The sequence below is a fragment of the Pungitius pungitius genome, chromosome 5, assembly GCF_949316345.1.
Source record: "Pungitius pungitius chromosome 5, fPunPun2.1, whole genome shotgun sequence".
Classification (NCBI taxonomy): Eukaryota; Metazoa; Chordata; class Actinopteri; order Perciformes; family Gasterosteidae; genus Pungitius; species Pungitius pungitius.
In genome coordinates, this window is record NC_084904.1 from 21,877,628 (window position 1) to 21,903,969 (window position 26,342).

General features: G+C 49.4%; 1 protein-coding gene across 3 annotated transcripts in view; it reads left to right on the forward strand.

Annotated features, from left to right (window-relative positions):
• The first annotated feature begins 283 nt into the window (after positions 1–283).
• The window catches only part of adamts3 (ADAM metallopeptidase with thrombospondin type 1 motif, 3), a 56,568-nt gene continuing 30,509 nt past the window's right edge, over positions 284–26,342 (forward strand). For all 3 annotated transcript variants that reach the window (XM_037482215.2, XM_037482216.2, XM_062562579.1), the window contains exons 1-4: positions 284–622; positions 992–1,013; positions 3,146–3,555; positions 14,723–14,879. In XM_037482215.2, coding sequence (XP_037338112.2) covers positions 563–622; positions 992–1,013; positions 3,146–3,555; positions 14,723–14,879 — 649 coding nt within the window. In that variant the 5' untranslated portion in view covers positions 284–562. The remainder of the gene's footprint in view (positions 623–991; positions 1,014–3,145; positions 3,556–14,722; positions 14,880–26,342) is intronic.

Here is a 26,342-nt window from a genome sequence, read left to right on the forward strand (position 1 = left end):
CATCAGACCTTTTAGCTAATCTGTTCTGGGATGAAGTTTGGGGAAGAGGGGAGAGGGGGGGTCGGTTCCTCCTCCTCCTCCTCCTCCTCTTCCTCCTCCTCCTCCGTCCCTCCATGTGTTTCGGGCTTGCGGACAGGGCAGCATGACGTCACGCAGGGTTGGTCTTGCCGTTTTATTAGCCAGGGGAGCCAAGTGCCAGGTTGCAAGAGCTCCACACTGCAGCTCTGTCCGGCCAGCGGCAGAGGGGATGTCCTACTAACCTCCACCCCCCCCCCCCCCCCCAAAAAAAAACTTTAAAAAAAAGACTAGAAACTTTCGGTCCAACAGAAAAAAACACTGACTGACTGACAAAGTGTCGCAACTTGCCTCACTCCTACTTTAATGCAACTTTTACATGTGTGCGGTTTTCTTTTTTTAAACAGACGCCGCTCACCTACTTTGACAACTTCTGAATGAGCCGCTAGCGTTGAGAGTTTTTCTTCCCTTTTTTAACGTTAAACCTCATCTTTTCAATTTGACGTTTGGGATAAAGTTCGCTTCTTTTATCGGCGCGAGACTCGTGATGGCCGTCCTGTCACTAGCGTTCCTCCTCCTGGGATTTGCATTGACTTCAGCCGACAAGGTAAGCCTCCTCCTCCTCCTGATGCTCTCCCGGGGTTAACATCACAAGCAACACGTCCAATTATGTTTGTATTCTCGTTTTTCTTAAAAAGTGTCTCTAAACTGGAGTGTGTGTGTGTGTGTGTGTGTGTGTGTGTGTGTGTGGAGGCGCACACTGCTTCCTCTGTGAAACGCGTGTTGACACTGCACACGCGCGACTTCAGCTCGTTACATAAGAAGTCAAATAGAGGCATTTTTGTTACTTGTTAATACAAGCGGGGTTTTTTTTATAGTACATTTTCCACTCTCTGACATCTCTGTGTCAGATTTAGATTCCCCCCCCCCTGACACGTGCTGCATTTTAAAGACCTTCTTTCTCTCCCTCCTGCAGGCTGGCGAAGTAGAAAAAGAGGGTAAGTCCTTTTCTGTCTTCTTCTTCTCCTTAATAGTGGGGTGTGTGTGTGTGTGAGAAAGTAGATAGAGGACAACCTTGGTGCTGTGAGATCATAGTGGGAGGGGGAGTTTGTGTGTGAGGAGCTCTGTAATAAGCCCCCCCCCCCCCCCACCTCCTCTTCCTCCTCATTCCCTTTGCTATCACCCTGCCATTCCCACCTACACACACACTTACACACACTGCGCGTGCAAACCGCTTCGGGGGCTTTGTTATACAGGAAAGAAAATTCCACTTCTGAATCCCGCCCATCTGTTCTCCATTCTGAGGCTGAGGGACGAGCTGCAGTCCGCTATCTTCTGAGCACCTCCAGGGCCCTCACACCAGCCAGTCGGACTGCAGCGGGGGGGGGATTCTTCTGTTTTCTAGTCCGCCGTGCCCAGACCCCCCCCCCAACCTCCACCTCCCATTATCGGCCTCGTAAAAGCAGTCACTTCTCTAATTTAGTGTGGTTTCTCTTCAATGTTCCACCTCCAGCTTTTCTTCTTTTTACCAAGTTTAAGCTTCTCTCTAAAGGCCTCAAGCGAGAACCAGCAGTTTGGGCAGAAGGTGTTCCCGAGCGGCCCGCCGGGGGTCTTTGTGGCGCCGGATGGCTTTTTCTCTGTGGGGCGTGAACCAAGACGCACGCCATTAAGCGGCCGTTGTCAACACTAATCTGAGTTTATTGCTTTGTAGTAAATGCAGGCGGAAACGGAGGCGGGCCTCGCGCGGCGAGTTGAGGGGTGTAGCTCATGCTGCGGAGCACACCTCATCGGCACGCACCTCCGCGAGAACAGGTGGCGAACCTCGCGGGGTAGAAAGCCAGCAACATCTGGAATGAGAACGCTCACGCGTCCTTGGAAGGTCCAGGGAGGGAAGCCGGTTAAGTTAAGAAGATGTCGAAGATGTCACTTCATGTGGTTTCTTTAGGGCAGAATAGCTTAGTTTTGTCCCGGTGGCCCGAGCACTTAACCTTGCTTTGGTCACGTGGTCCTTTGTGGCGTGTTAAAGTTCACATGCCTTCAGGTTGAGCTGATCCGGGGTCAGGATTGAGCGCCCGTGGAGACAATTATTTGCAGCTTTTTGAAACCAGCAATCCACAAATCACAGTCGCTTTGCAGAGACCAGTCAGGCGTGCTGAGTTGTGAAAACAATTTGGGTTTTAACAGGTTTGCTAAAAAAAAAGAAAAAAGAAACACTTAACACAACCGCCTCCATCACTTTGTGTGCTTACTCTCTGGTGCAGCGTCGCCAAAAGTGGTCAGAGAGGGGCGGAGCTTAGCCAAGGGTCAAGGAGTGTAAGAGTGTTTTTGGACAGCTGCCATTCTGCACAATTGTTCAACAATGATGAGCAGGAGGAGGAATCCATCAAGGCAGAGAAAGATGGGCCGATATATATCTCCCCCCCCCCCCCCCCCCCAAGTGGAAAGAGATGGACTTCAAGGCCCTCCTCTTCTCTGTGGTTCTAAACGTTGCTCTGGGTTTGGTCTGACGCGAATGAACGGACCACAAACAACCCTTCAAAGAAACAAAGCTCACTATAGTGGAGCAACTTACGTCCATACGACAAAACACACCAGAGGACGACTAGAAGAGTGCAAAACAGCAAACTGGTACCAGTGACATGTCTGGATTACATGTGCGCCTTTCTATTAATCCCTCAAGATTATGAAAGCAGTTTGAGTCCAACGTGGGAAAAAAAATCCACTTTAAAAGGAGGATAATTGCTGAGTGTAACAGACTCAATGGCTTGTTTGATTCCATGAAAATGATATGTTGAACAAACTGAAATTCAAAGTTTTTCAGGGCTTTAAGAAAAGATCATAATGGACTCGCATAACGTAGCGCAGTGTCTCCTGCTGCGAGGTTAGAGCCGGGCCTCCTGACGGTCAGGCGCTGAGACGGCGCTCGCTAACGATGGCGACCCATGGGCTCCGCCGACCTTCACGTCACAGGCCGCGCGGAGCACGTGGCGGCTCCTCGCTCATGGCGCTCGAGCGCGTCGCGACCCCCAGGTCGAAAACCTGACTTTCCTGTGTTGCGTTCAGCTTCCTTCCTTCGCTTCCTGTGCACGCCGGCTGTAAACACCCCCCCCCCCGCCGCGTCTCTCCACAGACCAGCTGAGGAGCCGGCTGAGGGAATACGGCCTCGTCACCCCCTTCAGCACCGACTCCCGCGGACGCTACCTGTCGCACCTGCTGTCCGCCGCCCACAAGCAGCGCGCCAAGCGGGAGGCGCCTCCCCCCGGCGAGGCGGCCGAGCGCCAGCTCTTCTTCAACATCTCCGCCTTCGGGAGGGAGTTCCACCTGCGCCTGCGGCCCAACACCCGGCTGGTGGCGCCGGGCGCCGTGGTGGAGTGGCACGAGGAGACGCCGGGCGCCGCCGCCGACGGGGGGAAGGAGCACGGCGCCAACCAGACGGAGAGGAGCCTCCAGCGCGGGCTGCTGAAGACCGACTGCACCTTCATCGGCGACATCACCGACGTGCCCGGGGCCTCGGTTGCCATTAACAACTGCGACGGCCTGGTAAGTCCTCCTCAGCCATAAAGCCCGTCCAAACCCTTTTCACCGCAGAAGTGCCGTGACCTTATCAACCCCCCCCCCCCCCCCCCCCCCTCTAATGGACTTTAAGTGTCCGTAATTCCTGAGGTTAGCCGCCTCTTTACGTCCGCGCTCGGCATTTTTAAAGCACATTGTCCTCGCGGATGCTCTTCAGGCCTTTTTGTACAGACGTTTGTCACGGCTGAGTCGCTATCTACAAAACCCCACAAATCCCCCCCCCCCCCCTCGCCCCCCATCTCCTTCCCAACGTAAAACACAAGTTCTCCTTTGTGCTCCACAAAAGTCGGCGGACCCATCCTCCCCTTCACCCGTCATAAAACACTTGAACAGTAATCGGGTGATGACCCGGGCCACCGCCGCCAACAAGACGCTTCTGTGCCTCAAAAACGTTAAATGAACTTCTGCACAGGAATGCCGCGGACTTATAAAAAAAAAAAAAAAAGCCACACAAGAGACGCAGTGTAACGCACAGCTCCAGAAGCTGCAATACGTTAGAAGACAAAGCCGCTGTTAATTTGCTGTTTCACTATCAACAGCAGATCTGCTGGCGACATCCATCCTGCTAACAGGTGCTGTCTGCACGAGAGCTCCACAGCAGCTTATTGGCTGAGATTAATTGGTGTGATGCACCTGCAATCTGTCCAGCTGCCGTGTTTGTATTCAAAAAAAGGATTCACCCGTTTGTTGACGAGCATTGAAACGAAGTCGTATGAAGCCACACCAGGAGGCCTCTAAAATGATGATGAGTCCATCGTCGGTTTTAGTGTCTTCAGGGGAGTCTTTGAAAAGAGGGACGTAACACCCGCCGCATTCCGTTAACGACGCGTCCTCCGTGGCGTTTTACCCGCATTTATTACCTTCAGGAGCCGGCCGCAGTGAGCGAGGCACAGACGGGGCGACAGCGAGGCCCCCGCCGGGGGCTTTAAATTAAAGCCAGGCGGTCTGTTTGTTCTTAGATACGATTAGTGTGTGTGCGTGTGAAGGCGTTTAGCCAAAGGTGCCTCCTTCATCCTCTCCACATCACAGCCAGGTCGCCGCAGTGTGTGTGATGCTCGGATTGTTTGGTCTGTTTTTTTTTTTTTTTAAACGGGCCTCTTGGAGTCTCTTGGAAAATTGAAACTAGTTCATTGCGAAGCAGACCGCTGACGGGTGATTAACTATAATAATAAGTAAGATAAGAGAAGTGCAAACCCTCTCTGTAAAGGACTGTGGTTATGATGATAATGGACTCAACACTCCAGAGGTCACATGGTGCTTTTACACCTGGGGGGGAAGAAGGGAAGTCAATCAATCGTGAACGAGCACAAAGACCGAGTACGCCATTTCCAGCTAATGAGAGCGTCAGTAAATGCGCCCTAAAAGCCTGTATTTGACATTAATGTTGATAAAAATGGAAGCTATCTCCATTATTCAGGGAAACTACTTTCAAAATTAGATCAGGAAATAACAAGATCACAAATGCAACCTAAATCTTCAAAAGAGAAAAAAGCATTTTTTTCAAAGCTGACGATATTAAAGGAAAAGTGGCGCCAGTTCAAATTAGACACAACTAAAATGATAAATAAGGCTTTTCCTGTCTTTTAAAGATGTCCTTCGACAGTCTCTCAGACTTCCTGGTAAACAGTTTGCTTTGAGCGATAACCAGACAGCTTCGTTAACCTTATATATGGACCTCTGAGAAGTGACTGCCGTATACGCCTGTAGCGACCTGTCACTCACAGTAAGTCCCGCCCTGAAGCGTACCCTGCTTTTTGTTCTCTGACTCTTAACGGACCAACATTTACTAAATGAACACCATGCTGCGCTGAGGAAGACTTGAAACTAGCTGTCTAGACCATGAACTCAAGTTTACAATGTTTACAGGGGGAATTAATCCAGAGAGAAGTTCAAACAGACGTCTATGGGACCAGAGGAGTCGCCCCCTGGTGGTCACTAAGGACAAAAGTGACACTTCACTTCTGACGATTCAACATCCAGTTTCTGCTTTCTCCCCACGGGGCCGTTTACTTAAATCCGCATCATTTAATCATTTATTAAATCATTCATTTGATTTTCTTCATCGAAGTGGGAAAAAGCCGCTGTGTTTGACGTCTCGTGAGCGTCTGAATGTGTGAAAGGCCTCCGTGGGAGCTCCTACTTTAATCTCCCGCTCCGACCTTCACGTCGACATCGGGGGGGGCGGGGGTGGGGGGGGGGGGTGGCGCTTCCTTTTGATTGCAGCGAGAGGAAGCCGTTCATCACTCGGGTCGGTTCAGCCTGGCCGAGACATTCGCGCTGGAACCTCTGCGGCGCTGCGGGGGCCGAGAGGGGTCGGCACAGGATGCCAGGGCACGGCTCTGTAAACACTGCCGGGGCAGGATGTCACTTTGAAGACGCCAACGGCCGTCAGACGTCCGTCTCTCTGCCCGGAAGGCTGGTTTGAGGAGACGCTGAATGCAGCATGTTACAATGAATATAGAAGGAAAAAGCATTTTAAAACCCAAAGGACTGTACCCTATTTTACTAGTTTACAATAAAAATATCATTAATGGTAAATCAACTCATTCCTCCTTCTTAGTTCGACCGTCTCCTGGTTTGGTCTTGCCAGCTCAGTTGTGTTGCTCCCTGTGACTGGAAGCCTTTTCTAAGCTGTCAACATCACAAGAGGACTTTATTTGGAGTGCAGTCATCAGTAAGAAAACACTAATTAGAGAAGATGGGGCCGTAAATCTGTAAAAACCAAAAGGACTTCACGGTTGGAACGATGCGCAGAGAAAGAACAATCTGGATCATTTCAGATTTGTAATAAAAACAGCCGACAGACCAAATGCTTCCCTTTCTTTTTAGGAGGGAGGGGGGGGGGGGGGGGGGCAAACTGATTTTTAGTTTGTTATCTGTTTAAAACGATGATCAGCACCTCGGTCATGTTCATGTAGTGTGGGAATCCTCGGGGCGTCCATCCGAGGAGGGGGGCGGTGTGTGTGTGTGTGGGGGGGGAATGCAAAGCATGCAGCGCTGCATAACTGGAGATCAAACACTCAGCTAACCAGTGGTTGCTGGCGAAAAAGCCCGTCTTTAGGGGGGCGGTGCCCTTTGATCTCCAGCGGTAGCCTTGGCCCTCTCGCTAGGTGCGTGTTTTACTGTTTCTTAATTATAGCCAGGCTGCTGTCTGGAAGGCAGGCAGGCTGCTAAATGCTTATGAGGCAGATATACCCCCCCCCCCCCCCCCCTCTCGATCAGCGGGGGGGGGCAAGGGGCGCTGAGCCTTGCCGGCCCGTGTGGGAGACGGACATCATGTTTCATGCATGTCAGAGGCACCCTGGGGAGCAGGGGGAGAGAAACACATCGCAGCTCTTTCTCTCCTCGTGGAAACACAGGCGAAGGCGAGTTAGAAAACGACGCAAGCCGTTGTGTTTTTGTGAATCACTGCTCATCTTATCAGCACAGCAGAAAAGGTCTCCCTTTACTGAAAATAACAGTTTATTTGGCTCTCTGGACTCTGCGTCCTATCAATTATCCCTCAACACCTAACGAGCTCTTTAGGTGGTCTGGAGTCATCATCGGACCCTCAAAGGAGAGCGTGGGTGGCTCGTTGGAAATGGACAATGCACAATGTGACATTAAACCCGGATGCATTGAGGCACCTTTTATGATCCAGGATATTGGCCGTGTTGTAGTTTATTTCTTCACGTTAACGTGGAGTCACATCGGTGTTCCCGAAAGCTCTCGCTCAAGTATTCCTCACAAACAAATTCTCAGAGTGCCGTCGGAGGCTCGCTGGGTTTGAACCTCGGCCCTGAACGGAGGTCTTGATCTGCGTGACGGTGCAGCGTCAGCAGCAGGCGGTTCGGGGGAACCTCTTCTGAGGTTCAGACTCGCCGACTTTCATCATTTACGTTTGTTCTTCCCTTCTTTTATCGAGCTGGATTGAAGAAGCCAACTATCTTCTGCACCTTGTGAAGATCAAAGAGCTGACACACGAGCTGGTGAAATCTTTAAAACTGTCTTTTCAAGTTTTTCACATTTCTCGAGGGTAAAATATGAAGCCTTTGCTTCCGTTCATGGGACGTAATGACAGTGTTCCATCCTTGGAACACACCTGGTCTGTGAGGTTTGTTTTCTTGTGTTAGGTGGGTGATTTTCTTTTTTTTTTTTTACGAGTTCAGGACTTTTTGGTTTTGTCTCTTTTTCACGTGGATGAAACATAAAGAACACGTTTTTTTGAAAAGAATAAAAAGAGGTTCCAGGAAAAAACAAGGAAGGAATGTGACAGACCATGAGATGTCAGCAGTGGTTGTGTGCTGTATCACCCCCCCCCCCCCCATAAGTACCCGTCTGGCCTCCTCACAGCGCTCCCTGTCACCCAGTTAAAGGGTCACATACTGCAGATGTTTCATCGTGGAGGGGAAGAAGCTTCTCACGTCTGTATTTTTGGACTTTGGGATGCAGTCTGTGTTCCAAACGTTTTCAGATTTGCTGAAATGCTCTCGCTGCAAAGCTTTGATGCAGACTGGAGAACATCAGCAGCTGTTTGATGGATTGTTATGAAATTCAACTCAGACCTTCATGTTCCACAGAGGTTGAATCCTGAAGAATTTGTTGATCTCCTGACTTTCCCTCCCGAGCCGCCATGGGCCTTTGTTATTTGTGGCGTGTTTTGGTCCGGTCACGTGTGCCACGCCACAGAAAGATGCACCGCGAACACCGGGGGAAAGTCCAATGGGGAGCGACGTCCATCCTCGTTGCCATGGCGCCGCTGACGGATTACGACTTGATTCGGTGCCGCGGTTGGAGGGCGGCTCGCCGCTGACACGGTTTTTCCCCACAATTCCCCCTGATTACGGAACATCAGCTGAGGGGGGAAAAAAAGAAAAAAAAAAAGAAAGCCTTTGTTCACTTCCAGCTTGTCTACGTGCCACGAAGCGCCGGCGTGCGATCCTGGAAATGGAAACGCCTCAAAGCAGCCATGAAATATTGCTTCAGCTCGTTTGTTTTCCACCAAGCAGGACAGCTGGGGCACAAAAAAAAAAAACTCGTGGGGGGGGGGAGTAGGCAGACAGCCCGACCGCTTCGACTGACAGATCCGGAGAGACGGCGGCTGACCTGAGATCAGCAGCGGCCCGGGCGTCTTGGCAAAACTTGGCCACCTCTAAATGTGTGTCACGTTGCGTAATCGGCTCCGCTCGCCAAGAGGCCGAGGCCTCTGTCTGCGGTGTGTGCGTGTGTGTGTGTGTGTGTGTAAACACACACTGCAGCCCTGATGGGTAACGCAGCAGTCGGAGCACATCCGAACCGGCCTCAGGCGCCGTCGGAGGGGACAAAGTGGGCTGAGTGAGACGCGCCCGAGGGCCCCGCGCGTGGTCGTGAACATTTGACCTCGGATGACCCCGTCACGGCGTCCTGGATGCGGAGGTGGAAGTTGGGGCGTGAAAAAAAAGAAAAGATGGAGAAAGCGGGCCAGTTCCGCCCCGCAGCGAGCTGCAGTCGGGGCACAAGAGCTTGATTCAGTGATGGCTGCTCCCTGTTGACTCAGCCGAGGCCCGGTTGCAGAGGCCTGACCCCAGAGCTGTTTGGGTTTGGAGTCCGAGGGGGCGGGAGGGGCGGCACGCCGGCACGCGCCGAGGGGCCCTGCTCACTCCTCCCAAAGCTCGGGCTGCAGCCCCCCAGCGCCGCCGATATTTATGTGTTTGAACAGTTTTAATCACGACCTGTATCAACTCGGGAGGAGGCCGCACTGAGGGCCATTCAAGGCTTTATTTTTAAGTTTTGGAGCGCGGACGCTCCGGAGCCTCCTCCAAGCCGAAGTGTAAATGTTTGCTCGGCGCAGCAAAGAGACACAAGTGAAACACAGTTGAATATTGTTTCTCACAGTGCGGCCTGTCTCCTCCGCTTCAACAAAAACTCATTAACTGCGTGTTTATTATCTGTAAATTTGACTGAAGGCAGAACGGCTGAATCCCTCTGAGGCGAGTTTCTGAACGTCATCGTGAAGCATTCTCTGAACTAGTCTCCAGTCCTGCAAGACCTTCAGTCACCCTCCTGCCAATTACAAGAAAATAAATGGTGCACCCACCCCCCCCCTTCAAGTCCCTTTAAAGCCCAGGGATTAAAATGGCAGGTAATGGTGACGAAGGTTTGCTCACATTTTAAAAAGCAAACACACCTTTGAACAACACCGAGGTGAAAGGTGGCAGTGTCCCGGCTGAACTCTTTTTTTTTTTTTTTTTTTTAAACGAAAGCACGTTTCATACCGACCTCCTTAAGAAGTTTGGACTGAAGGAGGCTGTTTTTGAGCCCTGCAGCTGAATCCCATATGTTTTCCTTGGCAGTCGGGAGCTGTCTGCTCGGCCGGCGACGTCGAACCGACGGAACAACGCAGGGCTCTCGATCCCTTTCTTTTCTGAGGGGTTGTGTCCAGGCACCTGCCCCCCCCCCCCACACATTAGCCCCCCCTCGAACCCCAACAAGCCGTCAGAAAAGCTGCGGAGCCACTCGACATGACGGAGAGGCTTTGGGGGTTTCTGAGAAATCTTTTAAAGCCAGTTGTTGCACCACTCCTCTTACACTATTCATGGGACTGTTGCCAGATATTCGTCCCAGAGGCATTTCTAACTCACTTCCAACTCATTTCTAACTCGCAGACTTCCCTCCCTGAGACACAGCCTCCCGCCGGAGATGTGTGTGTGTGTGTGTGTGTGTGTGTGTGTGTGTGTTGTTTTTCGTCTTGTGAAAGAGATCCCTGGATGATAAGTGCTAAGTAGTTTGGATCAGGGCGACGTGATGCGTGAACGCTGCACATGCGGGTCCGTTCAGATAATCGCATTCGCGCTTTGTTCCACACATCGGTTCCCCCCGAGGTTCACCTCGCGGATTAAATTCAATCTTAAATCATTGGAAAAACAGAAAACAGAGGTTACGCAAAGTATTTCAGACGTGCTGCTTCTTTTTTAGAATGCAGTCTGGATTTCTGAGTTCTCCTGAGGTCCAAACAGCCATAATCCATAAATCAAGGGCTCTGCTCCTTTTAATTACGATTGTAAATGAACCATCCAATGAATCAATTAGGGATCGCGACCTTTGGCCTCCTCCACTGGTACCTGATAAGTAGATCTACAAGCGAAGGTGGGGGGGGGGGATTGATTGATGAATCTTTAGCAAACGTTGTGTTTTCGGTTGGTTGGCTCTTCAGATGCTGAAGGTCCACAGTGGCCCTTCACGTGGTTTGTTGCTCAAATAGATTCAAATTGTTGGAAGACAACGCTTTTATTGAGTTTAACACAGCCTCAAACCTTTTTTTTAATATTATCTGGTTTCACTTCCTGTGAGCCTTGCATCTTTCTCGCGTTGAGGACGGTCGCGCAGCACAGGTCCCTCATCCGCAGATGATTGCATGGCGTTGCTCCAGGTAGTAGGACCACTCTCTGGAGTCCTCTTTTAATGATTCATCCAGCATCCGTCCAAGTCTCCTCCCTTTGTCGGAAGTATCCTGATGTATCCTGATTCCTTGCATTGGGTTGTTTCCTTTATTTATCCGTCTGTAGCAGCGGCTGACGGGCGTTCATACGACCCTTGAGCTGTAACGGCGTTGACCTTTTCGAGAGGTCCCGCCTCATCTTCACCCCACCGGCAGCCTGTGGATTAGGCGTGACATTTGTGACTCTCATCTCGGATGGATTTAAGAGACTCGTGCTTAATCCCGTCTTGCTCTTGTGTGCACAGCGGAGGTGGAATGTAACAAAGTGTATTTACTCAAATACCGGCCTTCACCACAATTTAGAAGCTTCACTTTACACCATTTTCTTTCTCTGCTTTCCTTTCACAGGCAAATATGGAACCGTTCTGCTTTTGTTCTTCAATTCTGGTTACTTTGCATAATCAGATCATTAAAACCAAATATTCATCTGCTGTTTATTATGATACATTATGCCAGGTTGATACTAAATACCTTGACAGCTGAAACATCGAATCAATAAACACATCAACTCATCCATAACCCTGACCAAACAACAACATGTAGGAGAAAACGTGCTCTTCAGCTTCTTCTCTTCACGTACGTGATGCCTGTACGTTCCTGCCGCTGGATTACTGGCGCCCATCGCTCACGGAGACGGGGGCGGATTTCTGCTTTGGTAAAAGAATTCACACTTCTATTTTTCATCGTAGACGAATAGATAAAATAAAGACTTATATATATTCATCAATCTGGAGGCCTCATTGGTCGCGTTTTGATCAGCGAATGGAGGTCGGCGCCTCGTCTCATTGTGTGTGTTAACAGGAAGAAGGTGCCACTGTTAAACAGTGTGATTCACAACATCTTCTCTCTATTTTCTCTGTTTGCACGACCCCCCCCCGCAGGGGGCCGCGGCCCAATTCGTGACCCAGATTCGATGTGAATCTCGAGACTTTGATCAAGACTTTAAAACTTTTTCCTTATAAAACCGGTGATCAAGAGACGGCCACTTCTTTCGCTTTCGATTGTGAAAGTCGCCCCCGTCTGCCTCGGCCAAGGTGAATTTGTTTACCTGTGACGGGGGGGGGGGGGAGGGTGGGGAGGGGATGAGCTCCGAGGAGATAAAGGAAGAAGACGGGGGCCTCGTTCCGGGTGCAAAGCCACAGAGAATCCATGCGGGATAATCCCGGCAGCTTGTCTCCAAACACCAGGGCCTAATTGGTGCATCACTGTCGGGGCGGCTTGGGCGGACGTACAGGAAGTGTATAATCCGTTGCCGTGGGCGACGCCTACAGGCGTCGGGATAATGCACAACAATGAGCCGAGGATAAACACCCCGAGGCAGCAGGAACCATTTGAACGTGTTTCCTCACATGTGCAGCGTTCCGCATTATTGACGTCTGTCGTAGAGTTTAATAAATAAACACAAAATCAGCGCGAAGCAGCTTTCGATTCTAAGTCAGACCTCCAAAATGCTACTAAAGACTATTTGCATATGTAGATGCTCCAAAAGTTACGATTAGATAATGTCTCATTGGCACGTCTAAAATTAACGTTTTAGAAAACTTGGATAAAAAGATAAGAGAATGTCTTTCATGGGGATATCCATTTGTTAACTGGTAGTTTTATTCAAAATGTATATCATTTTAGAAAACATATCTTTAAAGGCTGATCAATCAGGCTGTGCGCCAGAAATCTCCACTTCATTACAATATTCCTCTTCATACATATACATAGGATTTGTTCTTATATTATTCGTAGCCTGATTAAACATTTTATTTAAAAATATTCATGGCTGCTCAACTATGTCATCGAACTGAAACAGGAACTTTTAATCTGGCTGTTCATGTATGTTAATTTGCTCATATTTAATAAGATAGTAACTCATTTACATATTGAAACATACCATTTCAGAAGAATTGTAACTTAAAAAATAATTTCCGTGATGTGAGTAATTGACTGGGAGGGTTTCATTGTTCATATCTGTTAAAAAGAAAATGTAACCTTGTTCCCTTTGATCAGGAAGACGCGTCAAAGATCACCTTCTATATTCATCACATCCATCTTCTAATAACCTTCAGCTGCCACTAGAGCCGTCGAGTCAAATCCCCCCCGCTGGTCGTGCAGAAACCTGTCCCAGTGACTCAGATCTTCTTTCCATTGCATCTACTGCAGAAGCAGCATATGGACGTCATAGCAACCGGCACCGACAGTCTGTTTGTCAGCCGAGCCGGATAAACCCAACTCTTGCCGGGGGGGCAGATGAAAGTTTCAACACATCTGTTGCACGTTGGGTTTGTAGCTGCTGTCCTTATAACACGAATGCGTCATCTAGGGCATAATAACCCTGACATAATTACACGGGTATCAACATGTTGCTCAGTATTAGTCTCATTCTTTCAGCTGCCACTCCGCCTGCTGTAATATTACGTAAGGACCCGCACGCCGAGCTCTGATTGATCGGTGCTTTCATTCTCATCGATCAATTTATGTTAAACAGGGAGGTTGAAGTGGAGCTTTTGTGTTGATTTTTTGTGTAGAAGATGCACGGAAAATTCAAAAGGTCGACGACAGCCTGACGATGTCACAAAGGCGCTCAACGCTAACTTTGGGCAGGAACACGTTCCCACACATTTTCTTATTTTTTTGCCATGGCAACCGGCTCTCTAAAGAAAACTTTGTTTGTATTTTGCAATTAAAGAAAAGATCCCACAAAGCCGAGGCTTTGTTAGCATTGTGACTTTGTTAGCATTGCTACTTTCTTAGCATTGTGACTTTGTTAGCACTGTGACGTTATTAGCATTCTGACTTTGTTAGCATTCCAAATTTGTTAGCATTGTGACTTTGTTAGCATTCCAAATTGTTTAGCATTGTTACTTCGTTAGCATTCTGACTAGCATTAGCATTTGTACAAGGTTCACCCATTTGTAGTAGTTTTGTAGTAGGGAAGTAATAATTGCAATAGTGGAACGTGTTATGTTTTAAACCATTACTATAACAAACATGGTAAATGTAAGATTATTAATTTGTTTAATACTTATTTTACTGTCAACTATGTATTGATGGTTAGTAATTAGTAATGCCATCATTTCTTTTAGACAGTTAACAAACTAATCATGACCCATAACCATTGTGTCTAGCTTTCCAAATAAAGTTAATGAAGGTGGATATCATCAAATACAATGGTCCGTGCGACCTGAATCCCGGGTGTCCTGGCCTTTTGTGTAGCACTAACGACATGTTGCCTGCAGTGCGACAGGTTTTCATGCCATGTGGTGATCAATCACTTGGCCTGGACGAGCCGTACTTCACGCTTTGTTTGCGCATCATCTTGTTAGCGGGACACCGTAACCCTTTTTTTTCAAATGTCCGACCCGAAACTGGGGGCACGAGCGGCCTCTCATTGCAGGAAATCATGCGGCGGCAGGTTAGCAATCACAAAGCAATTCCCTTCCAATGTGTCACTAACGAGGAGGAGCAGTCTCTGCTGCTGCCGGGGAACCGGCCCAAGATTGCAGACAGATTGTAGGCTGAAGAAAAGAACAACATGGAACAAGGTCACGAGGAAAAAGACCCCAAAACATTCAAACAAGCAATTAGTACGTAGAATTCATCAGGACTGAACGGCGAGATATTTCATGAATTTAATGCAGCTGTTTCTTGTGTGCGTCCATGCATGTTAATGTTAATGTCGCGTTGCAGGCCGGGATGATCCGCACCGACGCTGACGAGTACTTCATCGAGCCGCTGGAGAGAGGCACCCAGGAGCTGGAGCACCACGGCCGGGTCCACGTGGTCTACCGCCGGTCCGCCCTGCTGCAGGCCGCCTCCGCCCCCCCCGGGGACGACCAGCTACCAGGTAGGCCTGTTCCTGCTCCTGTTGCCATGACTACGATGGCACTACTTTCTGTAGCTATGCGTAGGTACGTTCTGGTTTAGTCTTGTCTAATCAGTGCCTAATTAAAGCCTCCTGCCTTCGCAACCCGGGAACCAAACAAAAAGAAATGAATCCCGTGAGAGCAGGTGCAGCCACATAAACTTTGCTGAAAGGGGTGTGACCACCCGTACGGGCCGCACACTGTACTACATCGAGCGCACCTTTCCTTCCATCTCCACAGGAAATACAAAAACCTCCCGGTAGCGTCTCAAACCCCCTCTAGAAACACCTAAAGTGTGAGGGAAGCTGGCAGGCTTTTATGCAGAGGGATTTTTTTTTTTTCAGGAAGTGAAGGGTATATTAATCTGGTGCCTCATCGGCTTTATGAAACACGACACGAGTATTGACAGATTCAGAATGTATTTTTGCCGTTGGAAGCAATCGGGACATCGTCTTCCTGTGCCAGAGGCAGAATTATAGTTCATGCAGACTGACAAATTGCCAGAAAACATGATGTAACAGAAATAACAAATCCGCTTTTTCATGAAAAATACTGTGACCGGACGTCATAAACCACGGCAGTCACGAACTAACAAGCTCCCATCCTGTGCTGCGTGTTCCAAAGAGTTGAGTTAACGCTGAGTTAGAACCTCACAGAACATGAAATACTAACCCTTTGGACTGGATTATGTGGGGATTTGTTTAGCTCAATGACGCCGACGGATCCCTGCTGCGTCGTAGGAGCAAACAAGGAGCTCTGAGCTGGAGATGCACCTCATTTGAGAAACTCTTTATTGAATCTGAAATAAGGCCCGTGAACGTCTTTTGATTGAGCCGCGGCCTCGCATCCCCATACAGTGCCATTATTACGAATGATAATAGCTTTTGCTGCTCGCTCTGAATGCCCAGCACGTCCCATATTCAAACCAAACAAAGGCCGCCGCGTACGGCGCCGCGAAGGACTGTGAAGGAGATCTGTTCCAATTAGCAACGTCCCCCTTAATCGCCTCGTGTTCAGGAGCAAGTGTCAGCGCCTCAGCGGGGCGCTCCTCATATTTTATTGAGCATAAGGAGCAGTAGGAGAATGTACATATTCACATTTAAAGGTCTCGTCTCAGGCACATTGAGTGTGGCGTCTGGGGGGAGGGGTGGGGGGTGAGATTCGCCTGATTGCTGTAGTTCAGATAAAAAAAGCAGCGAAAAGAGAAAAGAGCTCTCAGTCAATCAGCCTCTCAATTCATCGTTCAGAAACCACGCATTGGCAGCTTGCAGCTTTTTGGCCAGCGGAAGTCAAACAGGAGCCTTCAGGACCCCGACAGCCAGGATACGGGTCAAACTGGGGCGGAAATAAACACAAAAAAAAAAAACAAGCCGTCGCAATCTCGCCGCCCTGAGAGTGAATTCTCATTTCGATTATTGACGGGAAGCGGGATTCATGGTGGCTCGAGATCCTCACGCGCACAGCGATAAACAAGGCGCTCGAGTCCCGAGGTGGTCGTTAAATAGGATTCCTGTTTTCCTCTTTCACTGCGCCGAGGCAGCTGTCGGCTCTGCTGTACCATACAGGCCAGGTGGGAGCAGAACATACCTGTGCTCACCATGAAGCCGCTGGTAGAACCCCGTTCAGGGCTGAAATATTTCATTTGATTCATTTGCACATATATATCATGCATCGTTGTATAGATGTAATGGTGAGATGATGCAAATGAGCATGAAGGTCGCTGCTCCGCTTCAAAGTCGCATTGTGCAGATGTTTCACAGCTTCATAAGGCAGATGTTTCCTGACATACACTTGTCTAATAAAGCCTTTCACTTCATTGTCAAATACAGGCTTTGTCATCCTGCATGTACCAACGTTGTTTTTTCAATTAGCGAGTGATTATTTTGCTGCTAATCTTTTTGTTAATTGCCTCCTGACACAGACAGGGGAGATGAATGTTGAGGGCGCATTTGACCTTGATGGCCGGTGTGACATGAATCAAACAGCAGGAGGTAGGGGAGACCTTACGAGATCACCGCAATGCCGATGGAGGCTGTTTCTGTGAAACCGAGCACACATTCCTACAGCGCTAGACGCAGCGGGGTGTTGGGAGGAATAATGGAATAACAAATGGATGGATACTACATTTATCAACCAGATGTGTTGTTTTTTATTTCCGTGTTCGATCCTCAGCCTGCTGATCGCACGGCGGCGGCGGCGGCGCTCCTCTCCTGTGTGATGGTTCCGGTGTTGATCAAATGTCACGGCTCAAAACAACCTGTGATGAAGTAACGATGTGAGAGCGATTCGACCCGTCCGTAACGAGCTCGGCTTCCTGAGGAGCGGCTCGCCGGCGTCCGGTTTGTCATTCTGTCGGCTCGACGGGCTCGCTCCTAAAACATCTTTCAATTCTTTGCACATCTCTGGAAACGTCCATGTCTTCTTCTACTATGTTTTAAAACCCATTTGCACAGACTACGTCTTGGGTTTTGCTCTCATTTGGAAATCGCTGCATTCACTGCCGGTGATATCGAATAGCTTCCGTGAACTGTGACTCGCGCAAACATCCATTATTTAAGGGGCTTCACAGGAACAAAGAGGGTTCAGAGACAGAATTGACACTTTAATCACGTTTGTGATCAAACTAGAGATGCGTCATTTGCAATTTTCCTATCCAATTCTTTTCAGAATCACCAGATGTGATTTTTGCAGATTCTGAATTGTTCTTTTTTTTTCCCCGGATTGATCCCCAAAAGTGTCAAAGAATACAAACCATTCATTTGGAAATAAAAGACACCATTGGAAGTATTCACAGGATAATTCCTCTGTCAATGAACCCTCAGACGTGTGTAGGATGAAGCCTCCTCCTCAGGAAGCATGTCACGTAACACGCGTGATTACTGAGCAGCTCCTTTCTTAAAGGGGATCAAACACCGGTGACCTTTGACCCAGGCATCTTCGCGACTTATCCCCCGGGGGTCAGCTGGTGCTGCAGTTGGTCCCCCGGAGCTCAGAGGTCTTTCTACTTCTCCACTTTTGCCGAGATTGTCCCCGGCTGTGGGAATCCGCGTCCTGGGTAAATAACGCTCAACGTCTTTGCTCAATTTCTCAGTTTAAACAGTTTGGGTTTTGGGAGAAACGGGATCCTGCCGCCGTCCCTGCGAGTAAAACAGACGTTTTCTGTTATCCTATCAAACAAATTTCAGCGATACGAGCTGCCAGAGAAAGCAGGCGGGAGCGAGAGGATTTACACAGCGAAAGGTGCTCATAGTCACCCGGCACGTTGTTTCTTTACAGAGCTCTGCTGCATCAACAGCTTGATTCAGGAGAGGGAATTTTATATTAGAGAACTGTGTTTGAAAGATAAGAAATGGATCTCAAAACCTGTCACAGGGGACTCTTCTTTCTTTTTTCTCATATTCTGGTGTTTTCTCAAGCCATAGAATTCCAATAAATGTTGATCCCAGATCAGGGTTCGGAGGTTCAAAGGTAGCCGGTTTGAGCCGACAGGTTTCTGACACAGTATTGATCCGCGTATAAGTGGATGAGTTGGTCGAAGCATGTGGAAGTACTGACGACATCATCGCGCACTCCGCGCTCCGCACAGTCTGTTGCACAACTTTCACATTTCACGGACAAGTGGTGCTCAGACAGACGGTCGATGCTCCTGATTCATATTTCATGGTTGAGTAATGAAGTCGTTGTAGCCAAAGGGAATCTGCGGATACATGAACACGTTGCCCCTGCAGGTCAGAAGAGATGAGTTTCACTGCTATGTGGCCCGCTAGTTTCAAAGCTCTGCTCCTGGGCCGGAGGGGGGGCGGAGCTACCGAGAAGGAGGCGGAGCTACAGAGGAAGAGGCGTACAGGGCAGATTATCTTTTACGTCTAATTTTCTTTGATTTTGGTATTTATACACAAAGGACAGCAGATATTTGATATCTCCAGAACGTCTGAGTCGCGCTAAAAACGGACAACATGTGTAGATATGCATGGATTTATTTGGCACAAAATTATATCCATCTGCCTTTGGGCTTGATTCTAAAGTACTAAAAAAGAAAATATGCAATTCAATAAAAACAGGGCAAGCGCTTTCTGCTCAATACAATAACAACGACGACTCGCTCCAACTGAAGAGATGAGGTGCTCACGGACACAAAATGAGTTTTCTAGAGCCAAAAAGACTGGTGTGGAATCACAGAGACAAATTTGTGTTTGGATCAATCCATTTCCTCTGGTTGCTGCAGGAGACCGCGACTGTTCCAGACTATTGCAATAATATTAAATTACTTTTTTTAAATGAAATCATTATATACTAAGACAGTGTACGTAGCATGAAAAAACATAATTTTTTTTCTTATGCTTTCTTTTTACTTTATATCAGAATTCAATCTTTTTTTCTACTGTAAAAAAAATTATAATGTGTATGAAAGTAAACATTATGACATCCATCCATTAAAGGGAAGCTTTACTGTGTGTGGAGCCACATTTTGAGCCCGCCCCTCTTTTAAACTGTCCAATCAAATGCAAAAGATATAATTTGAGTCCCTCTCAGTTTTACTGACCATAAAGTATTACCTTATATACCTTTTGACATGCATCAAATTATCACAATCCCCGAGAGTCAAGAAGCATGTATTATTTTAATGGATTTAACACCCACCTAATTAACATTTTTGGTCAGTAAACTAATCAAATGATAACGGTTTTAGCTCTGCCATGACTGAGAGGTTTAATATGCAGCCTGTCCGTGTGTGTGTGTGTGTGTGTGTGTGTGTGTGTGTGTGTGTGTGTGTGTGTGATAAACGAGGCTTCCAGCAGCAGGAACCTTCTGGACTCCTCAGTGCGCCTCACAGATCCGCTCCGCTGGCACCGGGCCTGGCCGCCCAGGTGAGGGAGGATGAATCCCTCTGCAGCACTTGGATATCAGGCCCTATTTTAACGCGGCGGTGTAAATAGAGTGGGGGGGGGGAGAGCGGGCCTCGTGTCCGACGGAGAACTGATTTGTGTTTGTCACACGGAGAAGCAGAGTCGTGGAGGAATTTGGGGATAAAAAAAACGCTTTAAGGACGACAGAGAAAGAAAAAAAAAGAATCCTCTTGAAGCTGAGAAGCAGGGCGTCGCTGCGTACCATCGTGTGGGTGCAGAGCGGACCCCCCTCTCTCTCTCCTCCCTCCCCCTCCTCCCCCTCTCTCTCTCTCTCTTGTGAGTGGACGTTGAAGGTACACCTGCTGGCCCTCTCTTCCCTCTCCTCCTCACTTCACCCGGCGCCAAGAGGACCGGCGGAGTGAGTCGCTGCTCCTCTCTGCTCCCCTTTGATTTTCTTTGAGAAGGAGAGCCTCACAGAAGGCTTCCAGAGGTCCACTTTTAAGAGCCGTCGCTCTGTGATCCCGAGTCGTAAAGATGAAGGATGGATCAAAGTGCTTCAGTCCACTGAATTCTCCCTCCTGTCAACTTGTGAGCGAGGCCCGTCACCTTCAGCGGGTCTCAAGCTGGTGCTAAGTGTCCTGGTTAATTATCCCTTATCTTGGTTTTCTTTCCTCTCGCCATTCTGTCCGTCTCCCTCGGTAGTTCGAGAATTTGACTTTGCTTGACTCCTCTTCAAGTGGTGCGTTTTGAGAGAAACCCGCTTCTGCCCTTTGCTTCTCCCCCCCTTTTCAAGCAAGATGGCGCTTGAATAACGAAGGCGTCTTCTGACGCGAGGCGTGGGCTGCGATTGACAGCCGTGGCTCCTAACGAGGGCCGAGGTCATTCACGTCGAGCTCATTACGGAGAGGAAGTGCAAAAGAAAAGGACGTTTGAATACATTGAACAGACAAACAATTTGCCTTATTTGTTGAGAAGGGATTCCAGATATCCGAGTTCCTCTGATGGCCAACCGCTGCTGGGTTTAAATAAAGACAATCTTCTTGAGTTTAATTACATTTCTCCATCTGAAATCTCCATGGCGATGAGATTAAGGACATCTGCTTGAAATGCAAAAACACACATGGAGATCCACAAAGCCTTTTATTTTTTTCCTTTAGTGAATCCCAAACCAACCTGTGAATGTTTGCAGCGGGTTCAGGCCTCACGTCCCGCCCACAGCCCTTAAGAACCCGGGCTCCTGATCAACAGGCCCCGCCCACTTCCTCCGCTCACCGCCGTGCACGTGTTTACAGCAGACAACATCGAGACGTTTGATACTAGGGGGGTCAACTCAGTTTACCCCCTTTTTTTACGATTGGGAGCGATCATGAAGGTGACTGAACACGCCTTCAGTTTACGACTGAGTCCGAAGGTGATAAACGGGGAAAAAGATCAAAATCCTCTGACTCATTCGGAAATATTTCTTCAGTTGTTTAGCCCCCCTCCCCCCCCGCTCTGCCTCCAGCGTTCCGCCGTACTTTATCAGTGGCGTTGGGCAGGGAGAGCGTGGAAACGGCTTATCGCTCGATCTTTTGACGACCACATTGGCTCGTTTGTTCTTCGCAGAGAGAGAAGAGAGAGAAAAAACGGATGCAGGTCACCAAAACATATTGAACCCTGTGGAAGGAAATACAGTGAGCACTTCTTCCAGGAAGGCGGCTCGCGCCCCGCCATGAATGAAGCCTAAGTTCAGCGGCATGTTGTAACCGACAGACCCCAACAAGGGCCGCCGTTGTCTGCCTCGATGCCCCCCCCCCCCCCCCCTGTACCCCCCTCCTCTCTGCCTTTGACTCCCACACAAACACACTCCACAGCAGATAAGCACGCCGGCAACACAGAGACTTTTCATGTTGTAAGCGGTGAGCAGGTTGAGGCAGAGTGACCCGCCCCCGTGCATCACGCTAATCATGCTAATCATGCTAATCATGCTAATCATAATAACTGTGATGCTTTATCATTACGGATGTGCAGGATTTTAGTGTTGATTGAACCAGCAGGTGGATCTTTAGCTCGCTGATGGTTCGGTCAGGGAGCTCCGGGTAGGACGATGTTAGCGTAGCTTAGCGTAAAGATAGAAGAGGGAGACGATCCTTTTTGCAAATCAAGCTTGTTTCCCACACGTTGCATCTTGTTGGTTGAAAGAAAAAAAAAAAACAGTGTTCCAGAGAAGAGGCTTCGAGTCCAGAACATTCTGTTCTCCAAACACAGACGTGAGGCCGGGGCTCTCAATCCACTTCACTCGCAAGGAACCCGCCAGGCGAAGAGAAGGCAAAACAAGAAGAAATAGTCTGAGAAACCCGCTGCTGCTCCAAACAATCACAGCCCTTCGTAGACACCCCCCGCCCCCCCGTTTCCCCTCACTGAGACGTGTGATTGTTTTTCTAGGGTTTTGAGTCAAATTCAAGTGTGTCATTGTTGGCCTCAACTAAGGAGCAGGATCCTGGAGGTCAGGTGTCAGCACGGAGCAGCTCCTCCGTTAGACTGGCCCTTTATTGGGACACATTTCTGTCAAAGCTGTCAGTCACAGTGGTGTGACCCTTTGGGCTAATTTTAGTTCACAACGTCAAACTGGGTTTGATTTTATGTTTGGGATTCGGTTCTGTCTCAAAGTATGTTTATGTTTAACACATAAAAATAAGCCAATCATATATTAATCAAGGACTTTACAGCCAAAAAGTCCAATAAAAGCCTGCCTTGTCGAGTCCATTCTAGTCGTGGTTTTGTGACTCAAGTCTTTCGAGTCCAGACATTGACCCTAAAGACCAGGTGGAGAACTCACCTGGGAGTCACAATGAGGAAAGGACCCCGTCTTAAAGGATTCTCAGCCAGTTGAAGCCTTTCCTTTGTTCAGGGTGTCGATGGAATGAGATTCACGATCTGCTCAAATCCTCGATGGATTTTCCGGTTTTTAGACGCCGGGAATCCTCTTTAAAACCGACGTAAACGTTGCAGAGGATTAAAGCCTCCAATAACAATCCTCAATGTCAAAGGTCAACCAGAAGGCGAAGGAGCGCGTCGAGCTCTTCGTTACCGCCGCGCTGATCTCTCGTGGTCGACTTTGACATTTTAAAGCAACACCAAAGAGCTGCAACTGCTTACCGAAATGTGTGATATTTCGCTTTGGTGAAATCGTATTCCTCAAAGCTCAAGCACCACTTTGGTCTGTTCCCTCCAGCGTGCATTGGATGCCAAATGACTCTCGGTTAACTGCTGTGGACGTGTTCACACTAAATGTTTCCACCCTCAAAGCCGCACGAATTCAGAGGCTTTGTTGCAGCAGGATAATAGAGAACTGACACCAGCACAAAGGATCCTTGACTTGTGCACTAAAAGTCTTACTTCTCTGACGTGGACGTCACGCAGCTTGTATTTTACTGTCAAAACCCTCCAGGAGCCTCTTAAAGGTGCTCCAGAAGCTGGAGGGGGGGGCAGAATGCATGTAGGCGCAGCGTTTAAAAACGCTCCGGTGCGGGACCTCATGTCCGCGTGGCGCCTCGCCGCCTCTTTGGCCCCCTGCTGCTAATTAGGCCGCCTCGGGCCCTAAACACCCGGCGTAATTACCCCGGGTTTCATGTGAGAAGCACAAAAGAATTCCCTGACGCGGCGAGAAGGAGGTCGGCGGCGCTGTGAGAATGAGACACGTCCAAGCGGTTGTTCTGTGGTCAGCGGGGAGGAGGAGGAGGAGGAGGAGGAGGAGGAGGAGGAGGAGGAGGAGGAATCAGCGGACTCGTTAACAGGCCTGTGCCCCCCCCCCCCTTCCCCCCCCCCCCGGAGGCCGCGTGCAGCAGAGAAATGACAAACATCATTCAGAGCGCCTGATGAGATGTCAGGAGCGGGAAAGATTTGTGGCGCTAATGGCTTCGGTTACATATTGGATTTTTTATTTTTTTTTCATTGCGCTCGGCACTAATAGAAGATGTAAATTACACCATTCGGGGTTTCTCAAAAAAGAGAAAAATGCCAAGAAAAGAAAACCCAACGAATGGCCCGCGACCCGAAGCCAAACCGTGGGTGAAAGCGACAGCGATGAAATTGAAAGCCAGGGTTGGTTTTTGTGATATTTTTGTTGTAATTGGGGAACTAACGGCGGCCATGTTTGCTGCCATGTTTAAGGAGGTTAAATGCTTGATCGACTCTATTCCCCCTTACATCCTGTAAAGACTGCTTCTCTATGTTCATCCCTAAATTAAAAATGATTTATTCATTTCATCCTGATAAAGATAGTTGTCAGGATATGACCTGACCCCCCTACTGGGATAGCACATTCTCCCCACTCCCCCCGGCCTTGACAACAGGTGCACCAGCTGGGACCAGGATGCACCTGGGCGGCGCCCGCGACGCGTCCTGATTTGTTCCTTAATGACCTCTTTTGATCCTCTCCTCCACCCACCGCATGGCACGCTGAGCCCGGGCCCCAGTTATCGCTGGGAAAGCCGGCGTGAAATTGGAACTATTTGGACCCCACCTGCTTGGCGCCGCGGCGCCGCACGAGCGTCCTGATGGATTTTCGCTGCTCCGCGTCTCGCCGGGCTGAAGCCGCCGCGGGTTAAAGCGTCCGGGAGAAGCGGGGGGGATTATTGTCGCATTGCGCTGCAGAGGTTTCAGCTTTAAAACTGAGCAGTTACTTCTTTTTCCCAATCCAAACCTTTGTCCTATTTATTTAGAACGTTACCATTTCATCCAGCTGGGTTTTTGTTTATTAGATGCTTATTTAACGTTTCATACGGGGGAGGAACAGAATGTAGGCCAATCCCACTGCATCGCTAAACAGCCGAAGCCGCTAAAAGGATTACAGCCCATATTTTAATGCAAATAAATGTAAAAATGTAAAATTTCTCCATTAATGAACATCGTTTTCCCCCCTTTAGCATCAACACTTTGATTTAAAAACACAAACGTCCCGCGTGGATCTGAACAAACTAACGCGGAAATCTCATTTTTCCGCCCAGGTTAATTTGGGCTCTTCTGTGGACATTAACGCGTCACAGCAGAGGCAGTAGATTTCCACTCCGGGGTGGGGGTGGGGGTTGTGGGTGGGGGGCGGGGCTGTGGCCCCCGGGCCCGTTATAGCCTGCGGCCTCGGTGCCACCTTCTAGTGCTCGGTGCCATGCGGGTGCAGACGCTGGCTGGGGGCCACCCCCTACCCGGCTGCTGCCACTGCGCGGTGGAGCGAGAGGGAGGGCGGGGCAGTGGGGGCTTCGGGGGGGGGGGGGGGGGCCTGACTGAAGCACACTAGCGGTCTTAAGGAGCGTCGCTGAGGGGAAGTCCTGTTGCGTTTGAAGTAGGTGCCTTTTAGAAGGCCTGTTTACTCGGGGGGGGGGGGGGGGGGTGAGGTGGGGGTGAGGTGGGGGTGAGGTGGGGGTGTCGGGCTGCCCATGAATGCCCGTGTCACCGCGGGGGCGACGGAGGAGAGGAATGCGCTCCACAATCCCGACACTGTGGGAGCCGGTGCCACAGCTGAGGTGGTATTTATTCTAGCTCCTTCGCCACTCAATCAGCGGCCTGTCTGCGGCTCCGGTTTTGTATTTTTCCAACGCAGTGTCTTCACCTGATGGGGCTGAAATATGCGAGGTTTCACCGGCTGCTTCCCCCCCCCCCCCCTGCGGCCCGCGGGCCTGGTATTTCTCCGGGTGGTTTGCGAGAGACGCCTGCAGGTCGCTCCGCGTTCTGCTCAGAGAGGCTCGTATCCACCTGACACCCCCCCCCCCCCCCCCCCCCCCACCACTCCTCCGTTGGATCACCTGGTCGGAGCTGCTTGTGATTCCGCCCGTTGTGGGCCGAGCCCGCGGGAGCCCCCGTGGGGTCTGTTTTGGGTCGGCCTTTCGAAGGCCGCGCATCCGGCAGCTTGACCCCCGGCTGATGGAGGGCGCGACGAGATTCGAAAGCAAATTGTCCCGTTGGACGCGTTCAACATTCAAACCGCGTGGACGTGAAGTCTTTTTTTCACAGTAAATGCACCAATTAAGACTCCGCTGATTCGCTCACACACTCCTGTGCAGAGAGTGTAAAGCACGTCGGTGGGCCCTCGGCTCCGCGGGAGGGATCACCGAGGGGGGGGGGAGGATTTCATGGCGCCGGTGGGAGGTCCGGGGAGCGACGACCTCGGCCTTCACAGGCTCAGCGGCGTTAACGATGTTTCAAAACGGGACTACGCGACATGTTGTGTACAAATTTTCTAAAGGGCATGAAGTGTAATAATATTAGTTTGAATCACCATACGGGCGGCAACTTTGGCTAAATTAAAATACAGCAGCAAAATTGGAAATCTATGATCAACTATTACACTTTTTGGATTTCTTTTTTGGTCAATAAATGTCATAAAATAGTGGAAATAAATGGCCTTCACAGCTTTCCAGACCCCCAAATGTCATCCTCAGAAGAGGAGAGAAACGCAGCAAATCCATTTCTCATTGTTGTTATTCCTGCCAATAGTGTTTTTCTTTGCTGTCATCGACAATTTATAAATATATATATAAAAAAAACTTTTGACATGCTGAGTTTCCAACAGATCTGCAGCTACAAGACTCTCATTAATATGGATTCAGCCTCCTGACAGCT